The sequence below is a fragment of the Fulmarus glacialis genome, unplaced genomic scaffold (genome assembly GCF_000690835.1).
Source record: "Fulmarus glacialis isolate BGI_N327 unplaced genomic scaffold, ASM69083v1 scaffold38991, whole genome shotgun sequence".
NCBI lineage: Eukaryota > Metazoa > Chordata > Aves > Procellariiformes > Procellariidae > Fulmarus > Fulmarus glacialis.
Genome location: NW_009191632.1, coordinates 50858 through 75918, shown reverse-complemented (window position 1 = coordinate 75918; position 25061 = coordinate 50858). Strand labels below are relative to the sequence as shown.

At 38.5% G+C, this 25061-nt stretch overlaps 1 protein-coding gene across 1 annotated transcript in view; it reads left to right on the top strand.

Moving 5' to 3' along the window:
* The window catches only part of LTBP1 (latent transforming growth factor beta binding protein 1), a 97129-nt gene that overhangs the window by 48672 nt on the left and 23396 nt on the right, over positions 1–25061 (top strand). The window contains exons 15-20 of the mRNA XM_009586772.1: positions 1535–1657; positions 5312–5437; positions 13286–13411; positions 15685–15828; positions 23046–23228; positions 24546–24632. Coding sequence (XP_009585067.1) covers positions 1535–1657; positions 5312–5437; positions 13286–13411; positions 15685–15828; positions 23046–23228; positions 24546–24632 — 789 coding nt within the window. The remainder of the gene's footprint in view (positions 1–1534; positions 1658–5311; positions 5438–13285; positions 13412–15684; positions 15829–23045; positions 23229–24545; positions 24633–25061) is intronic.

The following is a 25061-nucleotide window of genomic DNA, read 5'->3' as shown; positions in this document are numbered from 1 at the left end:
ACAACTTTGTCAGCAGTAAGTGCAGTTTTATCTGCAATAACATTCATTTATGTAAGAAAGCTATCCCTATTTCTTATTTTTATTAAATAGACTAAATCCCAAGGATAGCTGCACTCTGATACAGTGTGGGCTTTGCAGAGAAATGAGGTCGTATCCTCTTTTTTAATTACAATTATTATTTATTCCTGCAACACAGGAAAAAGTTACAGTTCTAATCGGCTAAAATCCATGCTTAAGAAGTCAGAATAATCAAAGGCAGCGGAAAAACTCTTTGATAACTGTTTTTCAAAGGAAACTATCTGCATTATCAGAGCAATAGACTCAGTGAATTATGAGGTAGGGCAATGTGGAGGCAAAGGAAAGTTGCTTATGAGATGCTTCTTTTACTTGACTCTCTTATTTTCTGTTTTCTTTTAAAACTAGAGGCACAGTCATGAAATACTTTGTGATCTTTAGCTGTAGTGAAACAAAACTGTATATCGCTGGAATGTAGTTACTTGCTGAGTTAATCCTGTACCCACAGCAGCTGTGCTTAGTTTCCTCTGGGGAAGAAAAGACTTTAGGTGGAGACAATGCCAGTGTCCTGTTCTTGAAATATTTGATTACTTTGTATGTAGTTTGTATCCTGAAACTTGCCCTGCTATGTGTTAGTCAGCACGTTTATCCCATGGATGTCAAGACACTAGGGCAGGGTCTACGGTCCTGAGGCTTGGTGCTGGGAACGTGGTGTATAGGCAGCTGGTAGCTAGACCCTGCATGCCTTGACCCTGGAGCTGGATTTTACGGCTTGGGTGCAGCACTGTGCAAAAGCAGCTATTCAGCTTCATGACCAAGCTGCTAAGCCTGCGAAATGGCTGTATTGCGTCACGTGAACAAAAGCCTCTGAAAAAGCAACCATTAGCACAGCAGTACGCACAGTGTGGTCCCTGTCCTACAAGCCTCCTGTCCACATGGTTTTTTTGAGAGTAATCTCCACAGACACGTCTGGTCTGGTGTGGCACGCCAGCTATGCTTGGGCTTGCCCATACTCTGGGGAACGTCTGAGTCGGGTCACTTCCGGCTCAGGGATCTCTGTGTAGTGGTCTAAACATGTCCAAAGATGCATATTGCAAACTACAAATTTGCATTAGTAGGCACTTTTTGTGTCTGTCTTCTAAGCGTACAACTGCTTGGATTTGCTTGTTAATTGTACTGCTGTAACACCACAGTCACCATTAAAGTAAAGAGATTGGTATGAAGGTCTGTTACCATAGCTTTCATTAGAGATGCAGATGGCGTGCATATTAGACATGCTTGCTAAGAATAAATAACACAAACTCAGTTTTAAAGCTCTCTAGAAATACAAGAAGTTTGATGATAAGATGGAAGAAATTAAAAGGACGTTCTAAAGTGTAGTCAACTTGATTTCCCTCCCACACACACACAGTTATTAAACGTTGTAGCTTCAAGCTGCTACGTTAGTATCAAAGTATCGCTGTTAAAAGTTTCATGAGTTTTTACATCATCTAATAATTAAGTTACCTTTTTATTTCAGATGTTGATGAATGCCTTCAAGACAGTGGTATTTGCCTTGGAGGAAACTGCATGAATACTGACGGGTCTTACAAATGCACTTGTCCAGATGGTTTCCAGCAGATAGCGAATAGGGGATGTCAAGGTATGAAATGGCTATAAAAAAATACCTGAATCATTATTACAAACATTTAAGTTTGTAAGCAGAACTTGTGATAGTCACAGATCATGCTAAGGAAGAGAAACTCATTTTATTTATCATTTGTAGTACTTTCTTACTCTGCTCATTTTATATTACTCTCTCTAAATATATGCTGAGAAATTATTTCAAGAGGTTGAAATCTCAGCCTTCATAACTTGAAAGAGAATCTATATTAGAACTAACAGAAATACAGTGCTGCATTTTCCCAAATCCTGGGAACATTTATTTTGACAGAACCTTCTATGTTTGTGAATCAGTGATGTAACAGAAAGAGGGGTATAGTTAGTGTCAAGTCGCATTAGATAAACCTCTCTCACCTCTAACACACTTGCAGTGCTTTGTGGAGGATGGGTGGGGAGGAAGAGAATGTGTTATCTGAGTCTGAGTCAGCATTGCCAAACCCAGAAAAATACTTCCCAGCTTTTAGTTCTGAATGATCCCAACTCCATGTTGGCACAACATCCAGGCATGCCTCACAACTCTCTTTTGCCATCCATTTTTATGAGACGAGAACCATGGTATTAGAGCTGGAAAGTGATAGCGTGTTCGTGCTCTAAATGACTGGAGGACCAGGAGACTGGACTTTGCTTTGGCTGCTCTCTTATGCACAGTTTAGACGTGAGCTGAAAGACTGTACTCCAGCTGATCTATGCTGAAGATCTTGTGCAACCAACAGCAAATTCCCTGTGGAAGTTCTGAGTATTATATGCGACTGCTTTCTAATTCAGAAAATGTTGCATTCGACATAGGGAAGTACTGTATTAGACCTTGCTTTAGCAGATAAAAGAGAATTGGTCACAAGCTATAAATCAATGCCAGCTTTGATACCACTCTATTCTCTTCACTCCACTGTATAAAGTAGTAGTATATAGGCTTCATGTTTTAAACGGATGAATATAACAAAACTGAAAGCACTTATGAGCCAACTAAGCGACAGACAGTACAGACAGCATTTTTAACAAAAAAATGTGAATGAAAATTGGAAACCATTTCAGGTAAGAGCACCACACTTGAGAAAGAAGACCACCAGCACTGAAAAATAACAACTTGCTGTAGAGGGGAATGAAACCGCTTTAGAAATAGCCAGATCAATATCAAAACAAATGGAAGAAAGGAGGAGTTGATACAATGAATACTGACAAGTTAGAATAGCAAAGAACTGGACACAGTGAAAGAACATAAAGGGAGATCTTTGGCTAGCAGAATTAAGTATGGTTAGACTTTTTTAATTGTGTTGACTACTTCTTGTTAAGCTGTTACAGGATGCAATAGTAGAATTTTTATTTGTCATATCTCCAGTATATTTTCTTGTCCTGTATTTTGTACTGGACAAAAATAGCCATACTTACATCATAAATGATGACTTCTTTACATTTCAACTGTACCTTCAAAATATTTTAAGCAGCAGATAAACTGAGACATTTTTAAATGATTGAAAGTTAGTTCTATCAGAGTTCTGTAATAGCAAGAAAAAACATAAAATTTTTGAGAGAATTTACCTGGAGAGATTAGGGGCATGGTAAAAGATCCAGATAATAGGCCACTAGTGCAGAGTGATCTTGATCACATGGTATACTAGGCGTTTCAATATATCCATTTACATATTGAAGAAGGAATCTCAGTCATGCTTGTAGGATAGTGGACTTCCTTCTGGGACACAGTCACAGAGAAGGATTTAGGGGTCAGACAGCCAGCTGAATATGAGCTTCCAGTGCAACCCTGTGGCCAGTAGGACTAATGCACTCCCTGGAAGATTGAAAAAGCAGAATATCCAGCAGGAGTAGTCAAGGTTTGTTTACCTCTATTTTGCACTGATACAAGTGCTATTGGCACATTGCTGTACACTGACGTTCTGGTGCCTGCAATTCAAAATGGATGCTGATCAACTGAGGAGAGTTCAGAGATGAACCCAAAAAAGCTGATGGTCTGGGGGAAAAGGATTGAATGGTTTTAAACTGTTTATTTTGTTGAAAAAAAATGAGGGGTGACCTGATCATAGCCTTATTACCTTCAGAGGAAACCATAATTGAAAGTAGAGAGCTATTGAATTAAACTGGCAAATTTATCACAGAATGCGGTGTCTGCAAGTTGAATCTGGCCTAGACTAGAAATTAGGAACATGCATTTTGGTAAGGAGAAAAGTTGAAAAGAGTCTAAAACATCAGACAGTGTGCAGTTTGCTCTTCCAAATGAATTATACTCTTATTTCTCTAACATTGTTAATTTTGCTTTCCTGTCTTTTAATACATCATTCTACCTTGTGTAATCAGCTGTTTTGGTTTCCAGTATTTTTCTGGCAGTTTTAAGAAACTGACAGCTTAGTCTTGAGAACCGCGTCCTGAGAAGGTAGCGTACTGTCCTTGTCATTGCTGATCTCCCACCTTACCTGACTTTCAGAGAGCTTCAAGAAGTATGTCATTGGTCTGCATTTACTGTGAATTCAGAGAAGGCTTGATACATGTAGGTGTTGTGTGAAGCCCAGCACACTGACTTTTCCCTGTGCACCTCATACAGATACTAAACTTCCCCGAGCTGTCTTTTTCTTTCCACATATGTGCCATGACTTCAGGACACTGGCCTAGAAGGTTTACACACAGGATAGAATCAGTCTGTATCTAAAGAAAATTCTATAATGGGTGTCATGGGTCTTGAAATAATGGTACTGAAATCATAATTTCTCTCAAAATTATTGCCTACTTTGTTGCATTTTGTATGGCCATAACAATGGCCAGAATCTAAGGAATGAAACACAGGTTGAGAATAAAAACTTCTAGTATCTGTGATGATGGATGAATGAGCCTTGTTTAAGTTTTGTTTCTAAATTTGTGTTTGATCTCAGCATGGTGTTGAAAACTTCTTAAAAGGTTTCTGTAAAGCAAAATACAAAAGTACAATTACAATGTGAATGGTAATTTATGTAAAAGTTAATGAATGAATGCAGTCCTTAAGTTCTGGTGGCACGTCTTGTTGGTAAGATGAGGCACCAATCAGAAAGAAATGCTTGTTTTTCAGATTCAAAACTTTGAAAGGCAGTGTTTGAAAAATGCTTTCTGTTTTTTAAAAAAAAAAAAAAAAAAAAAAAAAAAGCAATGATGAAAAACTCTTATATAGCAACCCTTTGGGACCATTCCCATTCCCCATCAGCAAAAAAGAGCATTTGGCTTTAAATTATATAAAATCAACTTACTGGGAAGGATGCAACTCCAGACCTGCTGGTAACACATGGAGCCAGATGCACAAGTTGATGAGTATGCAGCAATCACGCAACAGTGAGATGGAGCCATCTGAAAATTCTCTTAACGCAGAAGAAATATTGGCTAGTATGGAGCTTGTACTGATATCTCACAAATCACTCTCATCTGCTCATCCTCATCGCAGAGAGTGATATAGTGAAAGTATGATGCAGCAGAACATACTGATGCCTATACAGAGTTTAAGAATGATCCCAGAAGATTTGGTTACTCTGGAAAATGAGCCCCATTTACATAGCTATTTACATAGCTGGTGGAAATAAAAGCTACTTTTAAGACTAATTGAACTTAGGCCTAATATTAAGGGTATGATGATTTGCAAAGCTGTTAATGTCTCTGTTTTCAGATATCAATGAATGTGAGAGATCTGACCTCTGTTCACCTCACGGGGAGTGTCTAAACACGGATGGTTCCTACCAGTGCATATGTGAGCGGGGCTTTTCTGTGTCTGCAGATGGCCAAACATGTGAAGGTGAGACAAGTCACAATAATGCATTCCCATTGATTTGCTATTATTAGTTGGGTGAGAAAAGTAATCAGTTTGGGTCTAATGCCCCAAAACCACTATCAACTCAGCAATCTGCCACCTAAGGACCCTTTGTTCTTTTTTCTCATAAATGCACGGGGTGCTATGTTTCCTGTTTGAATCATAAGAAGTATAACAGGAAATGTACAAAATGGGCAATGTAATGGAGTCAGTTTGTTACAAGCTGTGTTTTACTTTTCTTGAGTTTTAATAATTTAGCTATCTTAACATTGGATTATATTTTTTTAAGCAAAAGAAATTAGTAAGAAAGAAGGAATACTAACCTAACTATGGCAAATGATGGCAAAGGAGGGATGATATTCTTATGTTAAGATACATGAAACCAGTGGACATCCGTAATAATATGAAAATCTATTCATTCTATCTTATAGAAAGGGTGGAAGGAACAAATATAAAATGCATGTAAAGTGAGTTTGGAACTCAGGCTTCTGATAAGTTTCAGTGGGTAAGACCTTCCGGCCACAAATATTTAAGATTATTTAATTTAAAGCTTCTTAACTGCATTAGCAGCAAGCCTGAGCTGCCCGAACGTTCTCATTGCTGTGTGTAAGACAACAGAACCTTGCTTGTCGAGACTTTTTATTTTAAAAAGATGCAGATGAAGCATCCATACAACTGAAGTAACTCCAGTGAGAAATGGTAGTAAAATGCTGTCTGTGATAGAACCTCAGGCATTCTGAAATGGCAGAAATAGAGTAAATAGCGGTAATTAGATCTTTGCAGTGCTAAAGCCAGCTTATTCTTCGTAAGTGTATGCAGGTATGCTTATACAGGTATTTTTCATATGAGGTTGTAAAAGCTGCTCCAGTAATAACACATCAACCAGGAGCCTAGAATTTAGGCATAACTAGGGTTTTTATTTGCTTATACCATGAGAATATATCCTGTTGCTAATGGAATGCATACACTAGCAGGAGAGCTAGTGATGCTGCTCTCCTGCACTGAATTTAAAATAGGAGACTTGTGCTCAATGATACCAAGAAGATATGTGGCTTTGTGCAGTCAGTGATGCTGACAGAAAACAAAAATCCCCCTAACTGGATGAAGAATGGCAGTTCTTATGGATGAGAGGACTGTTCAAGACAAGGAGTCTTGTGGGAAAAGTTCAGAAGGGGAAAAAATTATATGGTGGTAGTTCGGCAGGATGAATGCAGAGGAGAAGCACTGAGCAGATGATAGCTTGGTGTTAAAACCTATGAGTAGTGGATCTCAAACATCCAAGAAGTAAGCAAGCAGTTCTCTATCCCAAATTACAGTCCCGTAAATCCATATGTGATTGGTTTTCATGGGCCAGCTCTTCTCATAGTTCACTTAGGGATAGTGAAAAGGTTCTTCCTTCAGTGGAGGAGGTGTTTTAAAACTTCTGTCTGACGATTGCATTTACTCCTCCTACTTTTACCAGAGGAAAAACAGCATTACAGCATTATTATTTGAGCTGGCATATAACCTGCCATGTAGTTAGTAATATAATATCTAACGAAATGAAATACACTACTGGCAAGAATACTGTTATGCTGATGTAAAGGAATAAGTGCTCTATATTTAGATATGACATGACATCAAACACACTACTAGTAGTTTAATTATTATTGATATCTAAAAAAAATCCTGCAGTATTTTTGGTGCTTTTTCCTCTCTAAACATTCACTTTATTTTGTAATCATGGCATAAGTTGAAAGAAATACTCTCTTACTGCCAAGACAAAAGCCTGGTCAAGTAGGCTAAAGAGAGCGAATCTGAGTAACTCCAGAGATTAATGGACAAGGCAGTATTTTGTGATTTCAAGTAATGGCAATAATTCCAAAGCATGTCTATGGACTCTTTTGGCAGCATGTATACATTTCACCCAGTGTTTAGAAAGGATATGGTTAAGTATCTTCAATTTCTCTGCAAGAAAAGTAGTAGCAGGTGTTTTGCCTCACTGTTGAGCATAACTAAAAAAAAAAAGTGGTCAGAGAAGAATGCAGCCTGCTCTTAGAAACCAAACACTTTATTCCAAACCAAAGTTAGAAGAACACTTATTAACCTTGTGAAATCAAACCTCAGAAATTAAAAAAGGCAGAACTGAATAGAAACACAACATAAAAAAAAAAGTCGGTGGCATCTAATTTGAGGGGATGTACCAGAAACAATGAGCCCCTCTGTCTGGATCTCTGACAGTTAATAAAATAGCACAGTTCCCAGGGAAGGGTTACCATCACATATGATGAAATAGTACAAAGTTAATCTCCATTAGTACAAAAAAGCCAAATTTTTACTAAATAGAAAAAGATGAAATCACAAGATCTTATTTCCAGGTTTGTGAGTAGTTTTGGAACTTTTTAATGAAGAATAAAACAAAAAGTACAAAACCAGTTGAGCGTGCTTCACAAGTAATTGGTGGTGTGTATGGAATACAGATCAGACTTTGTATTCAGCGCTTGGAAAAGTATTTTAATAACTTGGCGAAGCAAGGGTACTTCTAGTCTTCTGAAGCAGCAGCACTCCTTTTCTACCACGATTAGTTTCTCCATTCTGTCATTTTAATAAAAACAATTCTAGAGTTGAAAAAACTCATTTGAAGGGAGCACTGATGGCGTCAGTGTTAATATTTGTTGTGGTGTCAGCTTCATGTGAAAAGGCAAGATGAAACAAAAGAATCAGAAACAAAAGGAACGTGTGACATTCCAGGTACTGAGAAAGGATGTGGCTTCCAGCCGCAGGAGCTACTGTTCTTTACACTAGGTGCCTCTGTGAATTTACTTCTAGTTAAGTGAGTGAGAATAACTGTTTATACCATCAGAGAAAGAACCTGAGGAAATTTTGCTGGATTCAGACGCCTCTTTGTACCTGGGGAGCAGATTTTCCATATCTCCAGACTGTTTTTGTACGAGTTTGACTCGTTTTTTTGAAAAGTCAGGAACAACAACAACATAAAACATTTAAGAACCCCATGTGGTTCAGTTCTGGTATGGAGTTTTTATGGCCGTTGGCCAAAGTAAACTGAACAGCTGTGGAGACTGTGTCTTCTTCCAAGGTGTAGACAAACTTTTGTTGTAGCGGTGACATTCCGCTGCCACCTGGCCCCAGGCTTAGCAATTTGGCTGCACCAGGCTCTCTGAACAGGAGGCTCTCGGAGCGCTCCCTAGCTCCCTGTCGAGCTCTCTGGGGTTCCTGTAAAGGCAGCATTTTACCCAGTTGGCTGCTAGTCAACTGTGTTGGCAAAAATTCAAGTTAGAGGTTCTCTGATGCTTAAGTCAATACGATGCCCCAAGCACCTCTTCTGTCTCCGTGTCCAATCCCGTATGTCTCAGTGGCTCCCTCTCTCTGCTCCAAGCCCTGAGCTTCACTGCCTGCCTCAACAGGCACTCCAAAAAACTTGCACATCCCACCAGAGCTCTCCAACCTCTGCTTCTTCCTTTCCCCTCACTTACTGTCTTGTATCTTGTTCTCCTTTCTTTGTCCACTGAAAAAGTCACCTGTCTGAGCCTTTTGGATGCTTGCAGGGAGCATCCACAGATCATTCTGTGACAAAAGAATGATTTACAAATCTGTACACAAAGATGCTACATTGTCCATCGTTTAAGATGACTGCATACCTAAGAAGTCTGAAAATCAGGGAAACAAAGAGCAGAGCTGTGACCAATGCATAACTGTTACCTCTGCCACCAAAGACATTTTAAGAGAGTAAATGTTTGCTGTAACTGCACATCACAACCATAATTCTGCCCATATAGGGAAGACAAGGCAGCTTTAGGAAAAGAGTATGGTAAATTTAGGACTCCTTTTGGGGCAGAGTATTATCTGTTACATGGAGTAAATTTTATGCAGTAGACAACTTCACAGCTTCACCAAATCTCTGGTTAAATACTGAAGTAAGAAAGCTCAGGCTTCTGCCAAACATGAATTCAAGTATGCATCTCCAGAGTGTGTCCCTGTGAGCTACCTTCGTGTTTCACAATGAGTAATCACAGACTTCACCAGCCTTCTCACATTTGCTGACCGAGATGTTTTAGGGCATCAACTACTTCTTATCTGGACGCTGGCTAGAGAAGTAAGAACACGAAGGGGAAGACAAGAATCTCTTTCTTACCCACATCATCGCAATGTTGGAATGACCATCCAGCATTATTGCCTCTAGATGGCCAAAGTCTTTATTCAAATATTCATTTTTCTAATTTTCTCATGACAGTGATTTTTATGTATGGGTGTTACGGGCAGCCCTGGAAGTCTCAGAATCAGAGCTCTGTTCCCCTAAGCACTGTACAGAACTGTCCTAGGAAACAGTTCCTCTTCCAGACACTTTGCCACGTAAGTAGATTTCAGTGAGGCTTAAATATCACGCCTGAGGTTAAGTATGCCTTCATCTTGTTCAGGTTGGCAGAAAACAGGAACGCGGTGTTGAGCTGAATAGGAGTGCGCTTGAGTGCACACACGTTTTGCCTTTCTTTAGATCCTGATGATGTTAGATCAAAGGAGTTTTGATTAAAGCAGGGAGCAGTGAGTCATGGATTCTAAAGCAGGTCGTAATTACAGACAACTGCTTTAGTGACTGTATAGACATAGGATATATTAGTTTCATATTTAGTTTTTCCCCTTGCTTTGTCTCCATATAACAAGAGAATCGCCGATTACAAGCCTCATGCTTTACAGGGTGATTAAAAAAATAAATGCCCTTTCCGGCTGTAAAACAGGAGTCCTCTGAGTGAGCTGTCTAGACAAGGAAAAATATGTGGTGCTTGGACCTTCTCTGTAATTTCCCATACACTGAAAGATCCAGTCATGTTCAGACTGTGTACTCTTTAAAAACAAAACTGTCTTCTGTGGCTGTATTACATACTAAATTAGGACATTTGCTACAATCACAAGTTTTGTTTCTGCAGCTTTTCAGTCAGTGACCTTAGTTTACCTTTAGAGAACCAGCTGCATGATCCATTCCCCTATCTGTTTCCTTTAACATTTTAGCTAGTAAGTAAGAGAAATACTGTAATTTAGGTAATTCTAAAATCCCCAGTTGTAGTCTCTTCTGTCTAGGCTTTTAACAGAGTAACTATCCTGTGGCTCAGGAACTTTTGTAATTAAACAGTAGTTGGCCACTGAAAATACAAATGCTGCTTTATTGTCTGTTGTCTTAAATTCCTGGCTGTCAATCCACAATTGTTTACTCATTTTGAATTCCCTTTCTTAACTTAACAGGATTTTCTGAATAAGAGATAGAGTATTCAGATTTTTTGACCGGATATGTGAAACTCTGATGATCATATGAGAATAAAAATTAAAATAAGATATGTTATGCAGGTATAATGCACAGCAGCAAGAGGGAGGGACCAGAAAAACACAACCATAAAGAATTTGTATCTTCTTTCTCCCAGTAACTCCATGTGCATCTTTTTATAATTCTGTCATTAAGGTGACTGGAAAAGGAAAGGGTATTAAAGGTAATACTTGATCTTTCACCTTTGACAGAGTCTTTAACACAGGTATATATTGCTTACTTTTATTGCTGAATTCGTTCTACTAGGGAGAGCTTGTGGTAGATTTCAATAAGTTTTGTATGCAGAAACCACCCAAATTTTCATATTCAGTTCCTTGAGAATAAACATACTAGCTATTGTATTCTTTGCCAAATACAAATAAACCTGTCTAAGATAAATTCCTTCAATATTTTTCCTTTGTTTAATAAATCAAGATATAAAGAGCATTAAAGCCTTTATTGACAAAACCAACAAGCCAAATAAATTATTCTGCCAGTTCCATCTGCAAGTACTTTTTCTTACAACTATCAATTATACTCATAGCTCCTAGATTTCAGTGTATGTAGTGCATATAGTTTTTGCATTAATTTTGTGTTTTAGCTGAAGGTTGTTAACCAGTGGATCAGTTTAGTAGGAGAAGAGGTAAGTTTTCCATCACTTAAACATCCTAAAGTGAAATTAGATGCCTTTCTGAAAAAGATGTTAGAATTCCACAATTTACTCACAAAATTTGCCAGGGTGTGTTTTAACCTATTTAGGAGGTCAGGCTACATGATGTGGATAGTCTCTTCTGGCTTTAAAAATCTATATGCAGTTCTAAACCTGTTCAAATAGGAAATCTATATGCAGTTCTAAACCACAGCAAATAGGAAAAGCTGGTTTTCAAGATCTCAAAAAAGCCTCTCCCTGAGGCAGGCAGAAGCATGTGTGGATGAATTTGGGCACTTGGGGAACAAGAGGGCTGCACAACAGGTAATCTATTAGGGAATGTTTGAATGGTAATGATGTGCTGCTCAGATTTGGGTCGCTTGGGGAGTTGTGACCATGTGGTTCAAAGACCAAGGATTCCCATTCACCTGAGCGTAAGACACAATATAAAAGTAAAAATGTCCTTGCTCGGTGAGCACTGTTACGAGAAGAACAAGGTGCATCTTTGCTGACTTTTCTAGGCCTTTGTTTGACACAGCTGTGAACAGCTGTAGGAGTAGACAGGACTGTGGTTGAGCCTGCCTCTCTCCTTTCAGAAAGACACCAAGCAGCAGTGCAGCTCACCTGTTCAAAGCAGCCCTCTCTCTGTGGAATGCAGGATTCAGTCCCACCAGCCTTTTAGTTCAGTGAGGCCCTAAGGCCTTCACTGGAGGTAGAATAATGGTAGGCTCCATCACATGAAGGTCTACTCCAATGTGCAGAATTAAAGATAGCAGCTAGTACCCAGATAAATCAAAAGCAAATCACTTTAATCACCATTTAAAGTGTAATTTCCCCTGAGGCACAGTGCAGAAGCAAGGACAGCAACCTTACTTAACAGTCACAATGGTTTCTAGGAAAGAAGTATAGCAATAATTTCTCTGCTTCAAACTGCAGAGGAATTTAGAAGGTAGAAGGTACTTATCCTAGCATCCTGGCAGGTTCCCAGTTTCAGTTAATGTTCTTCCTCCTAAAAACACACCATGACATCTTTAGTGACCACAGATGGTCAGGGCCTTGGGTTTAGGTCTTAACTTTGAGTGCAGATAAAAAGAATACATTCCTAGCACTTGTAATACACTTACAAAAATAAACCACATCCTGCCACAAGTGACTCTGCTTCATTATAGGCTGATGGGCAGCTGAGTCAAAGAAGAGACTTACTCATGCAAGTGACTCTTGTAAGGCCAGTAAACCACAAATGGGAACTACAAATGAAAGGGCCAGTACAGAAAGCATGCAGGCATTGTAATTACTTCGCCTACCTGAGTAAGATTATTCCTATGTGTAAACTTACAGGATTAAAGCCAGAGGGCTCAGTCCGCAGATATTTACCACTTACACATACACCATGAAATTCTCTTCTGTGCTGAGAGCCAGAATGAGATCTGTGCAGCACTTCTGCCCAATGGATGCAACCATACCCTTGAAACTCTTCTTGTAGGCACAGTGGGTTTAGTTTCACACATGTTGTTGACTGTGTAATGCTACACTGGCAGAATCCGTAAGCCAGTGAGAGAGATGGTCATATTTAAACTATGTCTTACTCCGTGGTATGTAGCATCATGCCATGATTGGCAGGTTTAGTGAAACAGATGGGAGGCAGTTGACCAAAACTGTTGTCTGACACAAGATATTTCCTGTGAAGTTAACACTGAAACAATTTCTTAAATTGTATGTGTGCTTACCTTATTTTTGTGTCTTGTTCTTTGTGTTTTCCTTCCCAATGTATAGAGGGACATCGCTGCATCTGTTTGCAAAAATGGCCCATCTGTTGTTTTTCTGCAGTCTTCATGAATGTCTGCCTTTGATTGCTACATGGCCTGTCTGATGTTAAAATTCTTCCTTGCAGATGTTGATGAATGTGCGAATGGCACAATATGTGGCAGTCACGGGTTCTGTGAAAATATGGATGGCTCCTACCGCTGCCTCTGTTACCAAGGGTATCAGGACTCACAGGATGGGCAAGGGTGTACGGGTGAGTTCTTAGGTGCAAGTAGTCATTCCTGCAAGGTTCTAGTGAGCAAAAAGCAGCATATGAGCAAAACGCATTTCTTCACAAGAAAATTTTTGCTTCCTGTCATTTTTTGTTAAAGTTGTGCCACTTACTAGTAAAATAAGGTTGAGCTGTGCTTTGCTCACTGAACTTTGTGCCGGATGGAAACTTAATTGTGTATCCATTTAATGAGAACTTGTTATTAGGATTGAACGGAAACCAACAGCAAATAAGCTGAGCCACTCATTTTTTTAAAAAAAAAAAAAAAAAAAAAAAAAACAACACAAGAAAACCCACATCAGGACCATTCACTAATATAAATCATAATAGATTGAATTTAATACTTTAGCCTATTTAAATGCAACATCTGTTTAGTCTCTTAGCTGAATAACCAGAACTCTGTACTACCCCCTACAGGAAATAACGTCTGGCATGTGGTACAGCCACAGTCTGAATTAGATGGCACACCTCCCTAGGCACATCATATTTGAACAGATTTTAACACTGGCTTGGAGCACCAGGAAAGACACCTATCACCATGAAAAGATGTGAGATTTTTGTAGATGTGTAAATACTGCACATTTCTCTTGTGAGTAATAGGTTTCCAGACCTGTTCTTAATAGCGATGGTTGGACCTGAGATGCATCTGAGGCAGCACAAGTTTCTAACGTAAAATTAATACCAGATCAAGGAAAGGTATTCATTAAGCAATTTCTTCAAGCAAGACTCAGGATGAAACACATTTACCAGGAATAGAGACCTAAACGGAATACCGAACAGGGAGGAGGAGTTAGAAGTTTTACAAAGTGTTTGCATGTGTTTTCTAATATATTAAATAGATTTATTACAAAATTCTTTATGCCATTTGGCACTTAGATTTTTTTGCATACAGTGCAAAAATGTGTATTTTTGCATACAGTGACTTTTCACAGATGAAAACAAACGAAGCAAAGAAAGGAGAAAAAAAAAAAAGGAAAGCAAATGCTGATGTGAAACTAAGTTTAATTTTGAGTTGCCAGTGAAGTGATTCTGTACCATAAAATAATGCCTTAGTTTTTTTTTCTTGTATACACTATATAATATAAAATACTCTTGAAATATCTAAATTTTGATGCCAGTTATCTACCAAAACAATTTTAGGAAAAGGTAAGTGTCTTTAGTTCCTGGCCAGGCAACATTCCCCAAAGAAGATTTATTCCTCATGACAGGAATCCAGCAAAAAGATAAAGAAAAATCTAAGTACATTTAAAAAGTGCTGAGCAAACCATAAATTAAAATGCATATTTATATAAAAATACACAAAAACCAACATTCATTCATATGACTAGATTTTCGTTCTTGCTGGATAAGAGGCAAAAAGGATAAAACATTGCCTCACAAGTTATACTTTAGACCACACTCAGTTATAGAAATTTCTGAACTGTGATACACAAATTATAATTTTCAGATTCTGTCATTAGTAGACAAAGTAGATTTTCAGACGTAAACTTTAGCAACTGAAAAGACAGTACTAAGTTAAGTGATCCTGACAGTATTTGGTAAACAGCAGACAACTCTCCCATCAATCAAAAAAGCATTTCAGTGTAGACTAGTTAGCAGGTATATGGCATCCAAGTTAAAAATATGTGGGGTTTTTTGGGGAGAGGAAATTTGCAGTGTTCGGCAGGGGCTCCCTGGGTGACTTGGGCATAACCCTTGTGGGTTCCAGAGCAGCCTGTGAGGCCGTACATATGAGAGGCATGTGGTGGCGGTGGGGCTGGGGAATTCACTGTTCAGTGGATGGTCACGAGGAAAATGGGATTTTGAGGAGAAAAGGGAATTCTCTTTTCGTAGTGCAGTCTGAATCACACCGAAACTTAGTCATTTTGCTCCTTGAATTCAGTGGAAGTTTGATAATAAAGGAAGTTAAGAAAACAAATGAAATTAGTCGGAATCTTAAATCCCAAGAAAAAGAAAAGCAAGTATTTAAAAATGAGAAAGCAACCCAAAAAAAACGAAAGCCTGTGTTCTGGTCTATAAGCAGCACCTAGTCAGCACCAACAGTCTGTAAACTGTATTGTGGCTTTCGGGGGCTTTTATTTCAAAGGACTCACTACTTGTTTATTGATCCACTTAGGTATTAGTGAGTTTTTAATCCTTCCCCAGAGGTCACATCTGTAATCTGGCAGACAATATTGGCACAGATACAGCAGATAAAAGAACAAACTGTCAGTAATGGGTCTGAATTGATTTACGTTTTGGATTTTTTTCCCCAGATGTGAATGAATGTGAAATGCTGAGTGGAGTATGTGGCGAAGCCCTCTGTGAAAACGTCGATGGTTCTTTCCTGTGCCTGTGCTCTGATGAAAACCAGGAGTATGATCCAATGACCGGACAGTGTCGCTTCCGTACCTCACCAGGTAAAACACCAGTGAATTTTTGCATGTTTGGCATGATTTCCACTGCAATGGAAAGGTAAAGTTGGTTTAAATGCTAGTGTTGCTTTAACTACAACAGAAAAATTTAAAACTTTGTCTTCTTGAAAGCGTGTGCATGAGAAGAGGCATTTCTAGGATGTTATATGTTATCAGTGAATCATTAGCAGTGAAAATATAGCAGAAACACCTTCTAAATTTTTTATGTCAACAGACTTGGCAGTAATAATGAACAGTTACAGCCGTTAAGAGTAAACAATCTCGTTTGCTGTACTGTAACAATGAAATGTGACATGGAATCAAGTCTATGGCCTGAGTGATTTTATTTTTTGTTCACATTTTTACAAACATCCATTAGTATGCTTGGACAATGTTTAAGGGAGCATATGAATAAAAACAAAGTTTGCATATAGTGGTATCCTCTTAGCATTATCCAGTACTAACATAAGTCCTCAGAAAAGGTAGCTAGGAAAGCAAAAAACCAAAACGCTGTCATGTTGTCAGTCTCTCTGAGTGCCTTTTTGAGTGCCCTTGCTTGTTTTACTCCATCTTTTGTCCTGTTTTTCCTAGTAGTCCATTGTACTGGATTTGTGAGCTTTTGTTACCACGTGTTTTGGTTGTTGCAAATAGTATTGGAAATATGCTCATTAAAAATGAGTTTAGAACTCTTAAAGTTGCCTCCACATTTCTACACTGATTCAGTTTGGAGAAAGGAACAAGCCCACAACAAGGAGCAACAGAGTACAAGAAATGAAGGGATTTACTTGCACAGCTTTTCTTCCCCCTCCAGAATGCAAATCTTGGTATTTTTCTTATTTTGTTCTTACACTGCAGGCTGATCTGGCTTCTGGAAAGCTTTAGAATAACTGGCTGTAGTGCCAGGATACAGACTCTACAGCCTACAAGGCTGTGGCTATTTTCTCCTATTATTCATGCTTTTTCAGACTTGTAAATAAGGTTGAAATATCTGTGACCTACTTGCAAAAAGTATTTAGACCACTGAATGTAGCACTCAGCGGCACTCAAGCAGTTGCCTGTGAAGTATCATTAACAGCTGATTGACAAACTGAAACCTTTGCAAAATCTTGTGAGAAAGATTCAGGCTTACAGGAACTTGTTTTATGAAGGAGGAATGAAAAAAAAAAAAGATGGCTGAGGCAGCAGAGCAATGCCCAGTGGTACTGCCTCCTTGTCTGTTTGCCAGGAAAAGTACTGCAGTACCTTTTCACCATGAAGCAGATTAGCTTAAATACCCACTGATGATGAAGTAGCAGCATTTAAAATTCTTCCATGAATTTATGGAAGAAGAGTGTTTAAATTATATTACCAAGATTTGAAAGAGATGTTAATGCCATCTTTGTTTTGGTACTGTGAGGAGGTAGTACTTGGGAGAATTCAGCTACTTGTCGAAACAAAACCAAAGCTAAAGAAATTAGCAGAGGACCTGAGCCCATGTAAAAAGAAGTCAAGTCCAAGGAGCATTCAAGGACATACCCAAACGTCACTGTGGGGAGGGAGGGGATGAAAAACCCAGTGTGGCTGATTGTACTGTCAACAGATGAATACTCTACTGTCAGTACTAACTCCATTTTGTTGTCACCGGTGAACATAGCTTTACTGTGATCGGTTTGGAAAGAAGCCATTCTTCCTTCCCCTCCAGCCTTCATCGGGCCCTAACAAAACATGTGCTTCATGTTTTGAAGGTCATCAAGGAGGAAGATCTCACATAGGAGACCAGAAGACATGCAAATTAGGACCCAGTGAGATGTACTTTACACCATATGCTCTTGAACTAGAATAAGGAAAAGTGGCTGTACTAGGAACAGAGATCTTACTATTTATTCTCTTACTTTCTTCCAAAGTAAAAGGGGGAAAGTACTATTTTTAGCTCTTAAAAAGGATTCTTGCTTTCCTGTACATCCTGCAGCCTTGCTGGTTTTTTCCCTCTTATCAGTTGGCTTCTGTTTCTCAAGACCTCAGAGGCTCACCAGACAAGTGGTGACACTGCCCCATGTGCCTCTGGATTTGACATTTCAGGAACTGACAATACACACTTCACTCTACTGCTCACTTTGCTTGTTCCTATTTTGTTCTGGGAACCAATGGGTCGCCCTTGTGCAGCTGTCAACTGAAGAGGGAACAAAACCAGTCTTTTCCTCCCCATTTGTAAGTGGCATAAGCCCCATGTGCTCACTGCAGGATAACGATTATGTTGTTTTGCCCAACGATGAGTACTTCAGCCTCCCCCGAGACCAGCTGCAGCATGATCATATAGGAATAGCATGCCATGTCCCTGCAAAAAGCAATGGAACAGCCACACATCCTCTGGCTTTGACAAGCCACATACTCAAGTCAGGCGTGGTGAGAGCTTTGAGAGCTCCTACGGTGCATGTGGACGTCATCTATCAGCATTAGCTTGCATCATGCCTATTTTCAGAAAGGAAGAATTTAATCTGCATGATCCTGTTGCAGATATCTATAGTTCAGTGTGGTTTACTCAGCTTTTGTTTATTTCTCATTTTGTATTTTTGTGCACAAAGAAATGTTCATCCACCTTTTATCAAGTGGAAATAGGTGAAGGTTGTTCAAATGTTACTTCAATTTGGGAACTTTTTTGCATGTGGTTAAAGGCTGTTAGCTTTGTGGAATGGGGTGTGTTCACGCTTTGCTTTACTTGCCACTAGGGCTCTCGAGACTTCCTTCTATTTACATTTCACTTGGTGGAAATTCATCTACTGTTAGCTGTGTCCTGAAACAATCCTCTCAGTGTATGTATCAGGAATTCTAGCCCATATTGTCATGTTCCAGTAACAAACTAAAAAAAAGTAATTGTGCAAGGTTTGGTTGTCTTATTCCCTTCCTCTCTGCCCTGCTGTTCACAAAATGTAGCAAATGCTTCAGAAGAAAGAAAAGATAAAGGAGGGAAGAACTCTCTTTTGTATTAGGTGAAACTTTGCTGTTACACATCTTTGTACCTAAGAGAAAAAAATGCCTGGTTTGGGTTGAAGTCTTCTCATTTATTCTTTTAATAAGATATATAAAGCCATTTATGATTAAGTTCTAGCAAGTACCAAGCTGAATGCAGTTTGAGTAATAATCCGTATTAACACCGTTTTAATTGTTTCTACGTAAGAAAAAATGCATGTTCTAGTATGCATCTAAATTACTAATATATACTGTTATATTACTAATATATCTCATTGCATTGAATCCAGAAGCTATAAAGGATAGTATATATTTGAGGATTAAAATAGTTATGACTTAAAATGAGAATTGCAAACAAAAGCATGTGTGTAAACATAAGCATTTTGGCTTACATATACAAAGGTCAGTAAGATCACAAGTTTAGTGAGTTACAGCTCAGCCAATAAAAAGAATTCCAGTGAGAGAACTCCACTAAGGTACCAGGGCCCACTTAGGTACCTACAGCTAATTTAGATGTTGCTTTCTCCTGGTTACGTGAGATGTGACCAGTTATTTATGGCAAGATATTTAAGAGTATTTACTAGGATTTATACGTAAATTCACAGTTTTGGTGTCCAAACATGAGTCCTTCCTAGGCTGATTTGTATTAAAACAAAATCAATCCCCCCTGCATCTAATCAACCACCAGCACAAAAAATTTGAGGCTGCCAAGTAACATTTTATAAATCTGATCCAAAAGCTTCCTCAAGGCTAGAAATTTGGTGCCTGAGTACAAATTCTAAATTTCCTAAACTTTAAGGGCTTTCTAAATGTTAAGACTTCAGAGGAAACTCTTCATATTTGTAGGTTTCTTTATGGCAATATGGTTTTCTAAGGTACATTACGATCTGAATTTCAGTCATCTATGAACATAGTCTTAGATACCATTTTTAAATGTCCATCACTTACACTAATCCCTGAATTGTACATATGCACGTATATGCATATACACTGCACATACACACGGTAGGTGTTGTAGCTTGCCATGTGTGGAGCCAATTGAGAAATCTAAGCACCTGACGATAGGCACATGCCAATCTATTTTTACTGTCTTTTTGAAAATCAGGTTCTGAACATGTGTGTTACTCAAACTGTTTGCTCAGAGTCACCGGCGTCTTTGCTGAGGTTTTAGAAGTCATGAACTTGTAATAATGATTTTTGACTTTAGCAACACCTTACTGATTCCACCTGTGAATAAGAGGTGTTGGTACACAGCTGCAGTATTTAAGATCCCATCAGTTCTATATGTTTTGTTTTTTTCAGATCACAGTTGTTAACTACTTAGGCAAATATTTAAGTGTATGCTGAAGTCTAAGCATATGCTTAATATCCTGATTATCCACTGAATCCTGTATTACTAATGCACATTTTTGCATCAAACACATGCTGAAGCATATTGCTTGATCAAGGTTACGCTAAGGTATATAAATCTGTTTCTAATAAATTCTTCAGAGTTCAATCTAGCAGCAGCTATATAGAATCTCTCTATAGGCTGTTAATAGAAGAGTCATATCAACGGCCTGATGAAATTATGTTCCTTTACCAGCGTGCCTTAGGTGGAGAGATATTTTGCATTTTCTGCATTGCAACAAAAAACCTGAAACAATGATACAAAGAAATAAGTATCCATTTCCTATCATATTTTGTCAACATACCTAGTGAAACCACTTTCAAAAAACAACCTGTTTACTAAATGGTTAATAATGTATGAGAGAGAAATTATAAGCTTGTAGACACAGACTGGTCTTGGTTTAAAAAAAAAAAAAAAAAAAAAAAAAAAATTTGTGTCTCATTTGCTTTCCAAACATTCATGACGCCTGCTTGACTAACCCTCAGTTCACAGCTGTGTAAACAACAGACTTTTAAGCTGCTGAACAGATAATGGGAGGAGAAACCAACACATCATATGTAAAATGGGAGTAAACAATGACATGATGAGATTGTCTCCCCTTCCTCCTGGGGCAGCTTCTGGTGTTCTTGCTCTGGTAAACAGTGTGAAAACTGCCATGCTTTTTCTCCTGTTGAAGATTTGTCTTTGATTCAGTTAGACAGATGGCAAATGGCCAAGGAAAAAGTATGTTTGTGGCTGAAGTACTGCACTCTCACCTTGGAATAACTGATTTAGTTCACTTGCGTTTCTGTGACACACGATAGGCTTAACGTAGTTCCTATTGGATAGCAGCTGATACCGCAAAACCACCGCACTTTATGAAATTCAGCACATTATGGAAACTTGTAATTATCTGATGAGGGGAGACCACAGGCTGAACTAACAAAGATGAAATAAGCACTCAGCTGGGTGTTTCCTTTAATGTACAACTTAGTTACATTGGCGAAACAGCAAAGGAAAGTTTGCCTTGTAGGTGGCAACATTGTACTAAATTTGACTGGAGGTGTCTGCCAGCCCCTCAACCTCCCAAAACAGAAACTGTGTCACTTTTCTGAGGAAAATAGAAATAAATCTAATTGTCTGTTTGGAATTAGAAGCCAAAAGAACTATTACACATGTTCATACTATTGAAGTGCAGTAACGAGCAATCCATACTTAAAATCCATTTTTAAACCTGCTTTTCTCAAAACAAATCTAATATTTGCATGTTCGGTAAAACTGCCTTGCCCCATCTGCTTGGGGGAATGTGGGTGGGCAGGGATAACAAGAGCTGGAGTTCATTTAATTCCTTCAGCATTTGTTGGACAGTCACTATCTTCAAGCTCCCACCTCACAGCCATTATTTTTTACGTGGATGGGATTAGAAGAAAATCCATCCTGTAACTGGCATAAAGAGGCTGAACTTGACCTCCAGGAGACAGCCAGAGGCAGACAGATGAGGTGGTCAAGTGAACTTGGCTCTGCCAGGTATACCAGTACTTGTAAGTGGGCAGCCTTAAGCTCTTTCTTGAAAAGAGCTGCACGGCAAATAAAGGTAGTTTATACACCACAGTCTTCTAGCATTTTGAAATGCACTGTCACTCAGGTATAAAATAAGGTTTTGATTCCCACCTGGATACATGCGTTGCTTGAGAAATCTTGTGCTTGGCATACTGTGCAAGAGCCTGAGTAGAAATGAATGAAATCTCAAACAATGGAAGATCAGCCAAGATGCAATAATTTTTAGTAGGTTTTTGTGAATTAAACATTTGTTAAGTGCTAAGCATAAAGAATTTCCTAAGATAAAAAGGAAATAAACTAGTCGCCTCCAGATTTATCTATCTTAAGTTCCTGAACAAAGTTTTGATTTTGATTAATAAATGTGAGCATTTGTAATTTTAGAACTCTCTTACCTTATGGATGACCTATGAAAAGTTTTTCATATTGATCAAGTGTGAATAACAATTTTATGTGATAGCTCCCACTTCTGAGCTCTTGATGAGAATTTTTGTGGAAGAGCAAGGTTAGATGGACAGAGTTCTGCAAACATAGGAGCTTTAACTAGGTATTTCTTTTCAAACTCGCTTCTTGGTGTACTTTAGGAATGCCTTGCTTTAAAAGGCCTTTGACTATTAATAGGGTTTTTTACTGGATCTGTGGGAGAGACTGTTTTGCCTCCAGTGCTTATAAATATTGTGAGAGGACCCACTCAACTGCTAAAAGCAGAAAATCTGACTTCTTGGCTGGATGCCTATTTTAAAGTAAAGCACAGAGTCCGTTAACTTGACATCTGCATTATATTCCTCTGCTTACTGTGGAGTTAGTTACTTTTGCAAAAATCATAAAGGGCCTTGTTTTCAATTGTGGTACATGCTTTTTTCCCAGTCAAATTAAAAAGGGCTGGAAATGTTCATTCTTTTAAAAATCAGGCCTTTTCAGTTTGTGCCTTAGCTCCTTTATCAGTAAAATTAGGTTGTAATGTTTGCTCACCTCTGCGAAAGGCTTCAAGATTCATACATGAAAAGCGCTGTGTCAGTAGTTGGGCATGGTAGTTAGATGGTTAAGCATGAGAGCAGGTAGTTCATGCATTGCTTAAAAATGAAAGACATGTAATTGTGAAGAACCCCTTTGAGGCCAAGTTGGAGAACAGGTCTGAAGAAGTCTAAGGAGGGTTATAAACTTCCATCATTCTTCCTACGAACAAAAAAAAGTTAAACCAACATTTATACTTAACCATTTTCTTCCCTGCCTGACAATGCTGCTCTTCACTGTGGTGAAATTGAGGTACTGTGGCTCTCCTGATTCTCCTGTAAGACTGATCCATTTCACACGTCATCTTACGTGGTTTATGTTTTCTTTTCGCCTTTAGAATTACCTATAGAGGCTGATCAACATGAAGATGGAAAGAAGGAGTGCTACTACAATCTGAACGATGCCAATTTCTGTGACAATGTGCTTACATCCAATGTAACCAAACAAGAATGCTGCTGTACTTTGGGTGCTGGCTGGGGCGATAACTGTGAAATCTTCCCATGCCCTGTCTTTGGAACTGGTAAGAGAAGGCCTTCTGTCCCTTTGCAAACTTTCGAAGCATTGTGTTTATGTTAACAGTAATCTGCTTTGCCTTCAGAAAAGGCTTGCCCATTAAATCCCCTATTCTGTAGTATTTAGTCATGACTTATCCATGGGAGACTTCCACGGAGGAAAAGTTAATAGCAATAATTCATACCTGGTGTAAATCCATTGGCTTCAGTGCAGTTATCCTAGGGATAAAAACAGCCTGTTACTGAACAGCATTATCTCCAACTGATTTTAAACAAAGATGGATTCTCACAGAAGCTTTTCCTAGATTCTGTGGTAACATGTTAGATTTTTCCCACTAGCTGGAAAACAAAGGTAAGTATTACAGTGTTTTTGAGTCTGCAGCTATTCTTTGTAATGTCGTTTCCCCAGCACTATGAATTACTGATACATATTATGACATTAGTTTTATATTTTGCTACTTACTGAACAATTCAGTTAATCATGTTGTCTGCAGACCATTGTTTAACCTCTAAATATTAAATTAGCCATATGATATTTGTCACAAATATTGAAAACAGTACTTGAAACATAAACAGTGATGGCTGAAATTCAGAATCCAGCTGCAAAAAATCACGTAAGAGAGAACACGTGTAAACTTTTTGAGATTAAACGCTAAAGATTACTTTTCACACAAATGTATCATGATGTTTAATTCCTGTTTTAACTATACTTTAGAATCAGTGAAACTGAAATTAAATGTGTTACGAAACGAGCCTCTCTGCTTGGATAGGTTTATTTGATTCTGTATAGTCTCCAAGACACTTTAAATAATTTCCCTCTGTAATCCACACCATGTTCTCCTGTTGCAGTCAATTAGCGTTTTTCCTGTATAAGGACTGAAGAATGTGGACAGGGGCTTGTATCTCAGTTGGGGTATGTCTAGATTGCAGCTTGCAGTATAGCTCAGAGAGGCCCACACTAGCTTTAATTAAGATAATTTGGCTACTGGTATTGTTATAACTGCAGTGCACCATGAAACCCAGTAACGACTACATTTTCCTGCCAAGGAACAAGAGAAATTAGTTTGCATGGAGATCTGTGATGCTGTGGGTACCCTAGCTAGGTTTTTCAAAGCTAGCTCTGCAAACTGAGAGCAGGGGAAAGTCTGGCTGTAGCATTAGCAGCCCCCATTTAGCTAAAGGTATGCATGATTGCCTGATAGATATGAGTAAGGCAAAACGTTGCCTCGGATTTCTCAAAATACCCTGAAACACATATGTAACACGTACATATGTGAGTAACTTTTTCTTAGCCACATAATTTTTTTGTTTTCTCTCTCTCCTAGCTGAATTTACTGATTTGTGTCCTGAAGGAAAAGGTTTCATTCCCTCTGGAGAATCATCTTACGGGCTTCTTGCTCAGAATTATAAAGGTTAGTACTGACTTGTATTAAGTTTATTTCAGAAGTTCTGGTAGTTGACTGACTAGAAATGTGAGCCAGCGATGCAAACATACTAATTCAAATTTTATTAGGTGACAAAAACAGCTTGTGATATGACACATTACTGAAAATCATCATTTGACAGATTGTTAAGAATGTCAATTATAAAGTCTCTGTAATATTCTGGTTTAATTTATACTAAGTGCTATATACTCTGAGAGTAGGTGCTAAGACCACAAACCTCAAATACTCATTTATATAGGAAATACAAAGCCACCTTAAATTTGTAAATAAATGTATGGGGAGTTGGGAGAGAGAAAAAAAGTTCTGTTAAACATTAGACCTACAAGTGAGAATGAATATAAAAAATGAAGAGAAGTTCAGCAATGATGTTTTTGTTACAGAATTTCATGAAATAAG